Here is a 13,645-nt window from a genome sequence, read left to right on the forward strand (position 1 = left end):
TGTATTTCTTTCATCACAATACAATAGCACATTTATTATACATAAAATAAGGTATGTTGTGTGTAGTTTTAAGGCTTATTTATTTGAAAATTATATTTTATGGAGACCTGGGAACGGATTATTCTCATTTTAATGATTTCCTACAGGAAATTAATTTTTGGGATACACACTTTTCGCCTTACACACTGTCTGGGAACCAATTAAGTTCGTAAGCCAAGGCCCCACTGTAGCGGCTAAATAAAGAATTAGGTGCAAGGTTAAACTGTCAATATCTAAAACATAAGAGCAATATAAAAAGAAGATAACCTCTGAATGTGCTGAGAGAAATTACTGACTGTGTTGAGGGGATTATTTTGTATTATAATAATAATGATATGAATCGTCATCATCGCCATCATCTTCATCATCATAATAAATTTTATTTATAAGCGCCTTTCAAAACTCTCAAGGACATATGACAGCCAATGGATAAGAACTTTTTTAAAGACAAAGCCCGATCCTTTTGGGGTGTTGTTTGAATTAGCTAAAGCAATGCTTGACTCAAAGTATCCAGAGAATAGCTTTGCTTGAAGTTCTAGTCATCATGATGAATATTATTTGAGTAAAGGTCTTGATATGTCTTCCATTACCATTACAATAAACATACATATCATTCCAAACGTTTTTTTTTTTCAATTGCATTTCTTCAAGTGGTTGCACGAAATAAAATCATCTAGGTCTAGATCCATATTTTTCAGAAGACGTATATCTCTTAACAAAAATTAAGTTCATATGATTCTATCTCCCTTGATATGGACAGTCAAGACTACTGTATATCACTTTATGGTTTTCGGTTTACACATTGCTTGAGTGAAAATTTTCTTCAGATTATTATTTTTTTTCTTGTTGCTATTACCAATTATTGGAACATTATCAAAGTCAAAGTAAACACAATTTATTTGGGAAACGCGGAGTGTAAAATTGACATTTGCCAGAAATATGAATACGAAAGTAAAGTTCGCGGAAAACTCAACCAAAGTAATGAAACAAGAAGGCACATAATAACCATACCGGGCAATGAGGACAGAAATGTGAATTGATTGAGGAAAATTTGAATTCACCCTTCTGAGGTAACATTCTGTGGTTACATCAGAAAATTAAAAAGAAATGCAACTCACATCAATTAAACAGTTTTTAATTAAAATCCTTACAGTCCAATAAGTTATTGAATGAAGACATGATGATGTCATGCATGATGATGGTTTCAACTTTGGGTTTTAATGGGATCTTATTGGGATTGGTTAACCACATACAGCGACGTTGATCTTGATGTTTCAATGCATCAGAGCACGCAATTATATTTTTTGAGGTGAACAGATTCATGATATGCTTTGATACACACTGACGACTTTCTCTCTCTTGGCTTCAGCTCGTCAGAGAAGTCATTTGCTTGGAGATCTGCAGGTATGAATTTGTGGCGTCACAGGTGCGCACCGTGGCTTTGATGTGTTGCAGATTTATCAGTTTCTTTTTGCGCAAGAGATATAATCCTCTACGATCTGTATTTTGTAATATTCTGTCACTCAACTTCATCTTTGATGAAGTTCAGTTGGTCTTTTTACAGAGAAATTCACCATGACACAGACATGTGTATGTGAACATGTTTTTTTTTCTTTTTCCTCCAAATGATTGCATGCATTTGCAGGAGGAGAGTCGCAGCGCATGGTGGCATCGGCATGTCAAGGTCATCGCATGGAGGCAGAGGAGGAAGTGTACTCCCCTGAAGCGGACCGTGCATCCCTGCATGACAGTGAGGGTCTGTCGCTTGTTCACACACGGTCATGCTAGTGGTGAAATATGAGCCCCGAAAGAGCAATGCCAAATATTGGTGCAATGTGCATACCTGTGAAGCTCTATGGTTTCAGTGTAATTTGTACAAGTGAGCACTGATTTTTAAATGCGTACGGCATACATTCTAGATCTGCACGTTTTCCGTCCATTCCGTTTTTTTTTCTCGTCTTGATTTTGTCAGAGTTACGGCAACAGATCAATGCACAAATTGGTCTGTAGTAGAGATGTGTCAGACTGTGCTGGGGTTTTGAGGCGCGTGCCGAGTAAACCGGAAAAACAAACTGCAAAGCTCTGTTCGAGGCGTGTGCTACGCTTTTGGCCACGCCCAATGCCTTGAAACGTCCCGTTGCCATACCCGAAGTCTCGCGAGACTACATTTGCGTCATCGCCAATTATGGTCATTTGAATTTAAAATGGCAATGAGCTGACAGTTGACACTGACACACGAAACTCGCACCTACAATCGCATTTGTTGTGCAATGGATGCACCGTCCAGAATCATGAAACACTGGACATGATGTTATTCTGTCCGTTTGTGCCAATGGATGGTCCGCACATGAGATTTAGCCTTGATGTTGAGAGTGGTGTGGGAGCTGTGCCTCAGGGATGGGAATGTTGTGAATTTGGGACACATCATCAGTAGTGCTGATGTAGTCCCCAATGAAAAAGAAGAAAACATCCCCTATCTGGGATTATTTTAAGCAAATCACTCCTAAAAAGGTACAAATTATAATAACCAGTGCAAATTTACTGTATAATGTCAACTACGTACTACTCATGTTTTCTACTCGCTGTTAATTTAAAAGGTGAAGTGTAAACTTTGTTCGAAGGAACTTGGGTACCAAAAGAACAACTTTCCCTCAACAAAATGAATGAAATGTGTGTCTTGTTCCTTTTTTGCGTGTCAATGTAAAGCAATTCTGCAATTCTTTCAAGTAACACACACATACACACAGACACACACACATTCATTTACATCATTTTTACACTAGAGAATTAGGGCTAGCAAAGAAAAAAAATAATTTTGACACGATTCTCAGTTTTATCTCAGAATTCTGAGTTTATTCTCAGAATCCTGATTTTAATCTCCAAATTCTGACTTTAAAGTGCAAATTCTCACTTTAAAGTCTGAATTCTGAGATAAAAGTGAGAATCATAACTACTTTTTTTTCTTCGTTGGCCCTAATCTTCTAATGTATGTTTTTACCCCATTATTTTTTAAAAAAAGTTATATTTGTTTCATTTTATGTGCGCAAAATGTAAGATTAGTCATCATTATTTGTAAGATTGCCAACCGCCTCGGGTTGACAGCTATGGATGTGTCATCATCACCAGACAGATGAAAGAGACTGGCCGCAATGTAAGGCAAGCAATGCGTGATGAAACCGCTTTGGTCGCATGCTCAAAAATAGTCTTGAGGCAAGACAGAGATGACAGAGATGTTTGAGGAATTTAGAAGAAAATTGGCTTATACACAGAAATTCCTGTACAGTAATGAACAAGGGCCTCTGATTAATTTGCATCGGAACTATTTTTCTTACCAAAGAGAGATGACCCAAAAAGTTGTTTAAATCCTAAACATGCTTCCAAAGGTGCCTTGATGCGATGAATCCATTTTAAGCACAGGTTAGAATGGATGTAAACTATCTCCCAGAGATTCATGCCAGATTGGCAGATAAAAAGGGAAGATGGAGGCCTCTGAGTTGTGGGAATGGTGCTGCCGAATGCTGTAATTGAGCAAAGAGCGATACATATGTAACCAGGTGAACCGTACTGAGACTTTTGTAGTGAACGTGGCCTTTTTTAACAAATGTAGCACTGTCACTTTCAAAGTAGGGCTGGATAAAATCCCAAGCAAACATGTCACGCGCGAGTGAGACTGAGACCGGAAAGTGAAAAGGGGATCACATGCCTATGAAAGGGGGAACGCGTCTGAGCTGTGCATGCCACTTTGTCTAACTTGATTGACCCATCCGTCCTCGTCAATATCACCCATCCGCTATTCAAAGTACAATATTGTGGTTTGGGAATGTGTATGCTGCTGCTAGTAGGTCTCATGCGCACCCAACACGCAGGAAAGCGTTGACAAGCCACTCGCTTGTTGTCGACTTTTCTTTGATACGATAGCCATTTTCATTTGACGTCTTACATCATTTTCTTTGATCTTTTAGAATCCAATTGACGTCTCAGTCTTTTATCTTATTATCGCTGTGCACTTTTATGTTCAGTCGGGAATCAAGCCGACATAAAAGTTATTGTGTTCGGTCAAATCTTTCCACAGACCCGTCTGGCCGCACATATACACAGGCGCCGAGAGCGACCTCCAAATTCTTTAGAATAAATCACCATAGAAGAAGAAGTTAAAGGAAGGAGGAAGCCAAGGACAAAGAAAGTGAAATAGATCGATAAGAATCTTAATCCCACAATGAAATATCGACAGTTCTTTGCGGACTCGGGCAAAAGAGCAGTAACAGTCGACGTCTTGGGTTTGAATACCTCTTTTTGTACATTTTGGGAGAGCCTTTGAACGGCCTATAAAAGGGAGTTAAACATATTTTTCCATTCTTTCATCAAATTACAGCATCACAGGAACCTCTTAAGTTGATAGGCAATCATACAACATCTGAGTTCAGCTTTGATAGCATATTTGCTCTCTTTATAGTCCTTCCTCCGTCTGGAAATAAGAACATCCCCCGCAAGCTTACTCCTCCTTATGCTTCAGTAGAAAGTAGGCCAGCCCTGAAGCTGTGTGCACAGTGCCCACTGTTACGGTAGATTTAGAGCTCCTTTTTTTTGCAAGTTGAAAGCCAAGTGAGATAAAATGCTAATGACTAAAACACACTGATTGCTGGCTGATGATATCTGAGCAATGTTTTCTGTTCTCCTCGCAGGTTCTGGCGGCCACTCAGTTCACCTGACCTCCTATTCAGACAGCGGCTATCAGGACAGCAACGTCAGTTACTACAGCAACCAGAACGTTGTACGTTCTGAGCCCCGTGCTTCTGTTTCAAGAAGCCCAAGAGCTGAAGGTCAAGCATCCGGTCAGGTAGGTTCAGTCTGATGAGTATTCCAGCCCTGTTCAATTTTTCTTCCCCAGTCATTTATTTGCGGCCATGTTTGGCCGCACTAACAAGCATACAATTAGATTTATTAAAGACCAAGTTCATATTTCAAAACGTTTGTTTCTCAAATCATATTTGCCCTTGAACTTATTTGGAATGTGATTAATCGGTTCAAGCGAAACCGAAACATATCAATAGCTTCTTTGGTCATGTTTTCTGCTCAGTAAACTTGTTCTCTTCAACATTGTACTGTAAAAAAGTACACAGTCTGAAGAGCTGCTCTCCACATGAGCCTCAAACACACAAAACATGACTGTATCCAGTGTTTAACCCTCCTTGTTGCTATTCCTCTTCGTCCTGCCACCAGAAACCATTATACATCCACTACAGCAGGGGTCGGGAACCTATGGCTCGCGAGCCATATATGGCTCTTTTGATGATTGCATATGGCTCGCCGATAAATATTACATATTATAATACATATTGTCATTTTTTTCGTCGTTCATTTCCCGTTGGGGCTGCAGTTGGCGGAAAGCACAATTTTGATTGGATGACACTGACCTCGAATGGCCGAAAGCGCCATGTTGATTGGATGATAGTGGCCATCATGTTGAAACAGGTAAACGCCCCTTTAAATGAGCCCAACTTGTGCACTTCAGCCTGAATGCACCGGAGCATTAGAGGAGAGAAAATGTTCTGATTCTAATTTGCAATGAAACAATACCATCGATGAAACAGTCGAATGTCAGTGACATTTTAACAAGCCCCATGTTAACGTTAGCATCGACATACAGTAAAGTCTCGTTATATCGATATCGGATATATCGATAGTACCGGTTATATCGATACTATTTCTATGCACGCACGGAGAAAATTACATGCAAACAGGATCGGATATATCGATAGTCCCGGTTATATCGATATTTTTTCGGACTCCCTTGAATATCGATATAACGAGACTTTACTGTACTTCTGCGAGAAGTAGATTGCAGATAGCAAGTGTGGAAGCTTATGAGCCGTGTGCAGGCTAGCTAGCAGTAACTTCGCCTCTGGACCGGCAAATTGAATTTCATTCCGATCGTTTTCCTGGATTTTTACCAAACACGAGGAACGGAAAACCATCCATGTTAACGGTGAGTACTATCACAAAGTTATTTTAAATACAGTAAAGTCTCGTTATATCGATATCGGATATATCGATAGTCCCGGTTATAGCGATACTATTTCTATGCACGCACGGAGAAAATTACATGCAAACAGGGTCGGATATATCGATAGTCCCGGTTATATCGATATTTTTTCGGACTCCCTTGAATATCGATATAACGAGACTTTACTGTAATACATTCTGATATTTTGTTGAAAAGTGGCCGTGCGTGTGTGTGCGCGCGCACACGCGAGCATTTGTATGTGCGCGCGCGTGCGTGTGGCTCTCGCTGAAAAACATTTCTAAATACAGTAAAGTCTCGTTATATCGATATCGGATATATCGATAGTCCCGGTTATATCGATACTATTTCTATGCACGCGCGGAGAAAATTACATGCAAACAGGGTCGGATATATCGATAGTCCTGGTTTTATCGATATTTTTTCGGACTCCCTTGAATATCGATATAACGAGACTTTACTGTATTTTACTTTTATGGCTCTCTTAGTCAAAAAGGTTCCCGACCCCTGCACTACAGGGAAAGCAATTAAAATGACTGGTGACTGAATAATGCAACATTTTCTGTAGCTGTTTTTTTGCTAGCATCTCAACACAAGTAATCGGGCAAGAAACAATTTGGATCTGATCGAGTACAAAAAATTGATAAGTGATTAATTCTGGTAGTTGACATAAAAATCAAAAGCAGAGGGAAAATGTGTTTGGAAAATCAGAACCTTTCTCTTTCTCCTTGCAGCCGTCAGGACGAATGCTGCGACGAATGGCTTCCCTCCCTTCGAGGAGCCAATCTCCCGGCTGTGCCACTGCTGGCACCGTCTCACCGTCTCGCATATCATTGCGAACATCCCAGGGAAGCACTTATGACTCACCCATTCTCTCAGAGCCCAAACCGCTGGCAACAGTCTTCCCCGGAACCAGCATGCCACCCTCCTGCCCATCCCCTACCTCCCCAGGCGAAGGCACACCGGCACTCAGCGGCAGAGGAGCCTTCGGCGGCGGCCGTTTGGGCTCCACTCTCTCTCTCATTGAGGGGAGGGGATTGCTGGGGTCACCATTGAGCTCTGGGATGACGGCGGTACCCCAACATTACGGCTCCACACTGCCCAGACAGAGCCAGTCGCTGGCTTATGGAGCGGACCCCTATGGCCTGTACCAGAGGAGTGCTTTGCCCCGCCCTGACAGCCTTATTGGTCAGTCACGTTTGAAAAATATGTTCTTCCACAAAGTTGAAACTCAATGATACGTGATATCGTTCACAGCTGTTGTTGTGCCCATTATACTCTCTTAGTGCAACTCTTCTATTCTTTTTTTTTTTCTCTAGTCTCCGCTCGCCCTCCCTCTCCAGCCAAATTTGCACCTATACATTATTTCAGAGGGCCAGAAGGGGTTTTAATGCAAATACAAACGGATTATGATGATGAAAAAAGTTGTCCTTTTTAAGCACGCATCTATTGTTCTTTGAGATTGTTATGTAGTTGTGGTACTGCAGATGCTGCCACAACACCCGTTTACTCTTTGGTCACATCACTAAGCCTCTCCCACTGACCCACATAGCAAGGTCTCTATCACAAAGCCATCAGCTGATTATCATTTGGCCGCAGCCAAAGGCTTTAGACGACCATCAGCATCTGCTTTATGTTTGGTTTTCAATGGAGGCACTTTTTTATCTTCTTTTTTCAGAGTGTGGCTCCCAGTATACAAACACACATGCACTCCTACACTCTGTACGCATTTGTTGTGCCTGAGCAGAGTAGAACGATGTGCTTGAGTGTGTGTGTGTGTTTCAGAGGCAGTGAACTACATACAATTCACTGCCTCTCGTCCTCCAGCTGAGTGCTTTTCTCAGTGGCCTGACACATCCCTGAAGTCCATATTCCCAATCGTCTGTGACATTCACCATCATCCCAGATTACTGATTGCAAATGAGCAATGGATGGCTCCACATACTTCAAATGTTATTGCTATCTTGGAATTCATCTACTGAGGATTTTGGGTCAACATGGTTTGTACGATGTGCTGCTTGTCCTTGTGTGTGAATCTGCAGGCCTTCATAGCTCCTATGCCGGTCAATCCGGCCATATTGACCCAGAGTTGAGGGCTGCATTGTCTCCAGATTCTCATATGACACCAGTTTTCGATGAGCACACCTTCCACAGCCCCTTGTATCACAGCCCCTCCCAAGAACTGCAGGGCTGTCTCTACGGGACCAGTGCAGGTACTGCAGCGTTACCAATCTTCAAGATTAAAATGTTGATTGGTGCCTGATGTATTTAGATTTCTATTTTTTTCCCCGTATATGTAAAATTGAATTTTTGCCTTGTAGTGTGAAAATGTGACATCATCATCACTTTGATGGAAGGATCTGAAAGAGAAAACAGAATATGTGTTTATTTTTTTACAGAAAACGTTTCTCGCTGACGTGGTGTTCGATTTTAGATAGCCAAGTGTTATCAAATGAGAAACGTTAGGGTATTACTTTGCATGTACCTTTACAAGTAATAGTTGCACAAATGCTGAAGGGACGCTTGACAAAAAAAAAGTGATGTGGTGACACAAAGCAGATTTCATAATTCTACCTAATTCTTCTTTGAAGACTTTGAACTTGTTTCTATTCTTATATGACACAATATTTTCTCCAGAGTAGAATGATGAGGGTAATTCCGGTTTACAGGCGTAACAATCTTTGTCCCAAAAATTAAAATGTAATTATCGTCCAATAATACTTCTCTTTTGCCATGTGCTAATTTAAATAACTCTGTCAGCTGATGTGTTTTTGTCTGACTTTGTTTTTAGGAATATATGCAAGATAAATTCAAAATCACAAACATTCCAAATCTGAGGTTATTTTCATGTGATTTACCAGTGTCTGAAACTCATGACAAAAAGTTAGCGGACACTAGGGCTCTGAAAAGTTGCCAGCCCGGCCATAAAGTTGTCTGCCCCATTTTTCACAACTTGAAACACAATAAGACGACTAATCGCAAAAAGAAAAACATAGTTGCGAAGTATAAAGGATTTTTTTTAAATTACCACAAATGCTCCCTTGCTTAATTTATGGTAAATAGCCCTTGCAGAAGATTTTGCTCCAGTTGTTGATGGTCATCATGGTTCACAATGCAGTGTTTGCGTTGCGTTGCCTGCTAAAAGCCACGTGGACTCCTCTTTCTAAGCGCCTTTCAAAACTCTCAAGTACACTTTACAGTCACGGTTTAGTCCGAAGCACGAAACAGGCTTCTGATTGGCTGCTGTGTCGAGTATGCAAATTGCCAAACGAACGATCAGGCATACGAACGGTTCGTTTGGCAATTTGCATACTCGGCACGGCAGCCAATCAGGAGACTGTTTCGTGCTTCGGACTATACCATGACTGTAAAGTGTACTTGAAAGTTTTAAAAGGCGCGTAGAAAGAGGAGATGTTGGGGTAATTCGCTATACGAACATCTTTAAACATCTTTTTGCATCATTTCGTTTTCGTCATGATCTGGTTGGCGACCAACGGGTGGCGCTGTGGGCCCCGCCTGCACCTGCACAGGTGCTGGTCGTCCCGATTAGTGGCGGACTGCCACGTTCGGATTGGCGACCAACGGGTAGCGACGTCAGCCCTGCATGCTGCCTCGCAGGTGCTGGTCGTTTTAATCAGTGACACTTAAAAGGACTCACGGCACGACCATCCGGTGTCGGTTCATTGTTTGTTGCATGCTTTGTCTGCAATTGCATGCTGTGCATGTGTTTGTTTAACCTTGGCGGACTTTTACACTTGGTTTTCTTTTGATACTTTTTTTCTGTTCAGATCATTTTGATGTTTGACATTTTGTTCCTGCTGACCTTTATTTTGATACAATTCGTCAAACAACCTCCTGCTCCCTCCTGCCTGCTTTTGGGATCCGCACCCGCCATCACCACCTCGCAAACCGTGACAGATTTGGTTTGGACTTCCTGATACGTCATCCTGCCTTCCTTTACATGATGTCACATCCCATTACGTCACATCCTATTGCGTCGCACCCTGTCTGTCATATAAATGCTCTCCCAGTCCGTCTCTCGCTCTCTCTCCCTTCCTGCGTCCTCCTCGGCCGACCTCCCACAATGACTCCGCTGTCTTCAAGATTAAACTAACTTTCTGTCCAACACCTGGCTTCCTGCTGATTTATTCATCGTCTGCCATCACCACCCGTAGAAACGATGAGCCAGGGACGAACGATCAAGATAAACCCATCACACGTGGCTTGTAGCGGTTTGCTTGTAGCTTTTCCTTTATTGAATAAAAGAAACGTTTGATTTAAAATAAATCTCTTTTTTCTTGAAGAAGTTGTCGGCCTGAGTGTCCCGAGACATTTTAAAAGTTGTACGCTCCGGGCCTCTGGGCAGACGTTATTTCAAACACTGGATTATTTTTTTTTCCAGGTGTCGGGACCCTCCGCCGCACCACAAGCCATTGCAGCACTCTGCCATACCAAAGAAGCAGCTATGGGCTCAACAATGGGGCTGTTTACGTGGACCCCTTCAGGGTTCCAGGCAAGCCGCTCTACTCCCATCAGCATTCAGAGCTGGTGGAGCGGATGGTCACCCGCACGCCATCCATTGAGAGCATCCACAAAGATCCCAGGTGAACATCAACAACAAATAAAATAAAATAGTTTGTACAGGTTTTAATTCACACTACAAATGCTAGGTATTTTCCCCAGATTATTATTTTTATTTATTTATATTTTTAGACCCAGCAGACAAGGTGAAAGCTTTGATTTCGGCGAGCTGAAGAGCTGAAGCTGGTTTCCATTTTGCCGGCTTGTAAAGAGAGTTGAAGTTAATTTAATGTGATATTTGTAGTAGTGAGCCCTGCGATTGGCTGGCAACCAATTCAGGGTGTCCCCTGCCTCGTGCCCGAAGACAGCTGAGATAGGCTCCAGCAACCCCCGCGACCCTAATGAGGAATAAGCGGTATGGAAAATGAGATGAGAGATTTGTAGTAGTGGTGGCTAATACAAATATCACATTAAATTTACTTCAACTCTCTTTACAAGAACATTTGTGAGCAGCAGTATGGCTTCATGCCAAAAAAGAGTACGACAGATGCAGTGTTTGCATTAAGAATGATGATAGAGAAGTACAGAGAAGGTCAGAAGGAATTGCATTGTGTCTTTGTAGAGCTGGAGAAAGCGTATGACAGGGTGCCCGGAGAAGAGCTGTGGCATTGCATGAGGAAGTCTGTAGTGACGGAAAAGTATGTCAGAGCGGTGCAAGACATGTATCATGACTGTAAGACAGTTGTGAGGTGTGCTCTCGGTGTGACTGAGGAATTCAAGGTGGAGGTGGGACTCTACCAGGGGTCAGCTCTGAGCCCCTTCTTATTTACTATGGTGATGTACAGGCTGGCAGACGATGTTATACAAGAATCTCCTTGGACCATGATGTTTGCAGATGACATTGTGATCTGTAGCGAGAACAGGGAACAGGTGGCGGAGAAACTAGAGGTGTGGAGATATGCCCTGGAAAAGAGAGGAATGAAGATCAGTCGCAGCAAGACGGACTATATGTGTGTGAATGAGAGGGATCCAAGTGCAAGAGTGATGCTACAGGGTGAAGAGATAAACAAGGTGGAGGATTTTAAGTACTTGGGGTCAACTGTCCAGAGCAGGGGTGGACAAACTTTTTGACTCGCGGGCCGCATTGGATTCTAAAATTTGACAGAGGGGCCGGGCCACGAGCATTTGGAGGGAATGTTTGGGCCGGAAATACTAAACCTAAAGAATTAAAGGACAACCGACGCCTCCGAACAAGTTATGTCCATAATTTGTAAAATTACTTCAAATGACTTCGACTGGGAGTATTTTACAAAGATTCCACAGCATATAGCTATAGTTTACGTTTTAAGACTCGCGCTGAATATTCATGAAGTCTTGTTTTCGAGTTGATGACGATCCCCATGTGACGTCACGTTTGGACCGCCCCTGACCGAGAAAGTGACACACAATGCATTTTGCGGTACTTTGTTTAGTCTGAAAACTTCGTGTTGATCCGTGTTGATGGCGAAATTAGAAGAAAAACACATAACGCAATGGTTGTGTGTTGCACCAAGACAACTATTTGATATTCGCTGACACAAATTCCCAGCTGACAAATCAGCCCATTTCCAACGGAGCTTGGGCGCAATCTTCTGCATTTTCTGGGTGCTACATTGCTGTCATTGACGGCTCGAATTGATATGGGAGGACACCTTTAATCAATTGCAAACATTGATGCTTTCCTCATTAGAACTATTTGAATCATATTCATAACTGGATGAGTAACAAGAAAGCATCTTCTCCGAATCTGAAGCCATTGTTTTGATTCTCGAGCAAGGCAAGACGTCTTGGCGTGACGTCACGAACAAGGGGGTGGGACCTTCTGAAACTGTCCATTTCCGGATTCATTTTGAAGTCATCTTTATTGGTGTTTTTCATTGAACTAAAAATATCAGCCTGCCTGATTTGGGTATTTTCGATGCTATAAAACGTTTTTCAGTGGGAAACAAAAAAAAGGTGCCGGTTGTCCTTTAAATGCAGTGTGTACAAACCTCATAGCACAGTAAGAACACTACAACCCAATTTATTAACTGTATTTCAAATGTGAATAATATCCCTGATCAGTTAATAAATTTGTCTCAAGGAATATGGCGTTTACATACTATTTCGCAGATACTTGGAGGTGGAAATGGAAAGAGATTAAAATAACATATGCACTGTGATTTATCAAGATCGCGTCTGTTTTTATTTTCATTGAAGTTTTCATCGAAGGGGCAAAGTTAAAGAAATCAACATTTATTGAAAAATGGAATCACTTTCAACATTCAAAACATATTACACAACGAAATATTCAAGCTCAATAATACCTACTTGTGTTAAATTCCGCCAAATCATGGATGGATTGTCCTGACCGCGCGCTCTACAAACTCTCCACTGACGCCCTCGCCCTCACGCACAAACAATACACGTGTACGATCGCCGAGCACACAAACATAGGCTACTTGCAGTTGAAATTTGCATACTCGGCACGGCAGCCAATCAGAAGCCTGCTTCTTTCTTCCGGACTTTCGCAAGCGTTATAAAGTTATAAAGTCATTTTCCAAAATAGATGCACAGAACCTCAGCCCAGAAGAAAGATTCAAAAGAAGCTAACAACATGTGTGACACTATAAAACGTAAATTTATATCAAACCGTGACTGTAAAGTGTACGTGAGACTTATGAAAGGGGCTTCGTGGCTCGTAGGAAGCAACGCAAACGTTGCGTTGTGCACCACAATGAGAATGGACTACTACAGCAAAATCTACAGCCATGCACATTTACCGTAAATTAAGCAAGGTAGAATTTGTAGTAGGTGCATTCTTGATTTAAAAAACTTTATACTTCGTGACAATGTTTTTTAATGTGATTAGTTGTCTCATTGTGTTTCAAGTTGTGAAAAATGGGGCAGGCAACTTTTCAATTATCTGGCCTGTTGTCTGCTAACTTTTTGTCATGAGTTTCAGACACTGTTTTTACTATAATTTGGGCAAATTCGGCGGGCCGGATTAAAAAGCATAACGGGCCGTATGCGGCCCGCGGGCCG

At 41.9% G+C, this 13,645-nt stretch overlaps 1 protein-coding gene across 2 annotated transcripts in view; it reads left to right on the forward strand.

The window, feature by feature from the left end:
* The window catches only part of LOC148903407 (plakophilin-4-like), a 48,627-nt gene that overhangs the window by 18,203 nt on the left and 16,779 nt on the right, over positions 1-13,645 (forward strand). Inside the window, exons 4-9 of one of the 2 annotated variants that reach the window (XM_089002131.1) lie at positions 1,409-1,443; positions 1,685-1,795; positions 4,722-4,876; positions 6,796-7,249; positions 8,104-8,274; positions 10,464-10,665. In XM_089002131.1, coding sequence (XP_088858257.1) covers positions 1,409-1,443; positions 1,685-1,795; positions 4,722-4,876; positions 6,796-7,249; positions 8,104-8,274; positions 10,464-10,665 — 1,128 coding nt within the window. The remainder of the gene's footprint in view (positions 1-1,408; positions 1,444-1,684; positions 1,796-4,721; positions 4,877-6,795; positions 7,250-8,103; positions 8,275-10,463; positions 10,666-13,645) is intronic. The other variant, XM_089002139.1, reaches the window with a different exon arrangement.

Source organism: Hippocampus bargibanti, linkage group LG01 (assembly GCF_051943395.1).
Source record: "Hippocampus bargibanti isolate YZ-2025 linkage group LG01, ASM5194339v1, whole genome shotgun sequence".
NCBI classification, from domain to species: domain Eukaryota; kingdom Metazoa; phylum Chordata; class Actinopteri; order Syngnathiformes; family Syngnathidae; genus Hippocampus; species Hippocampus bargibanti.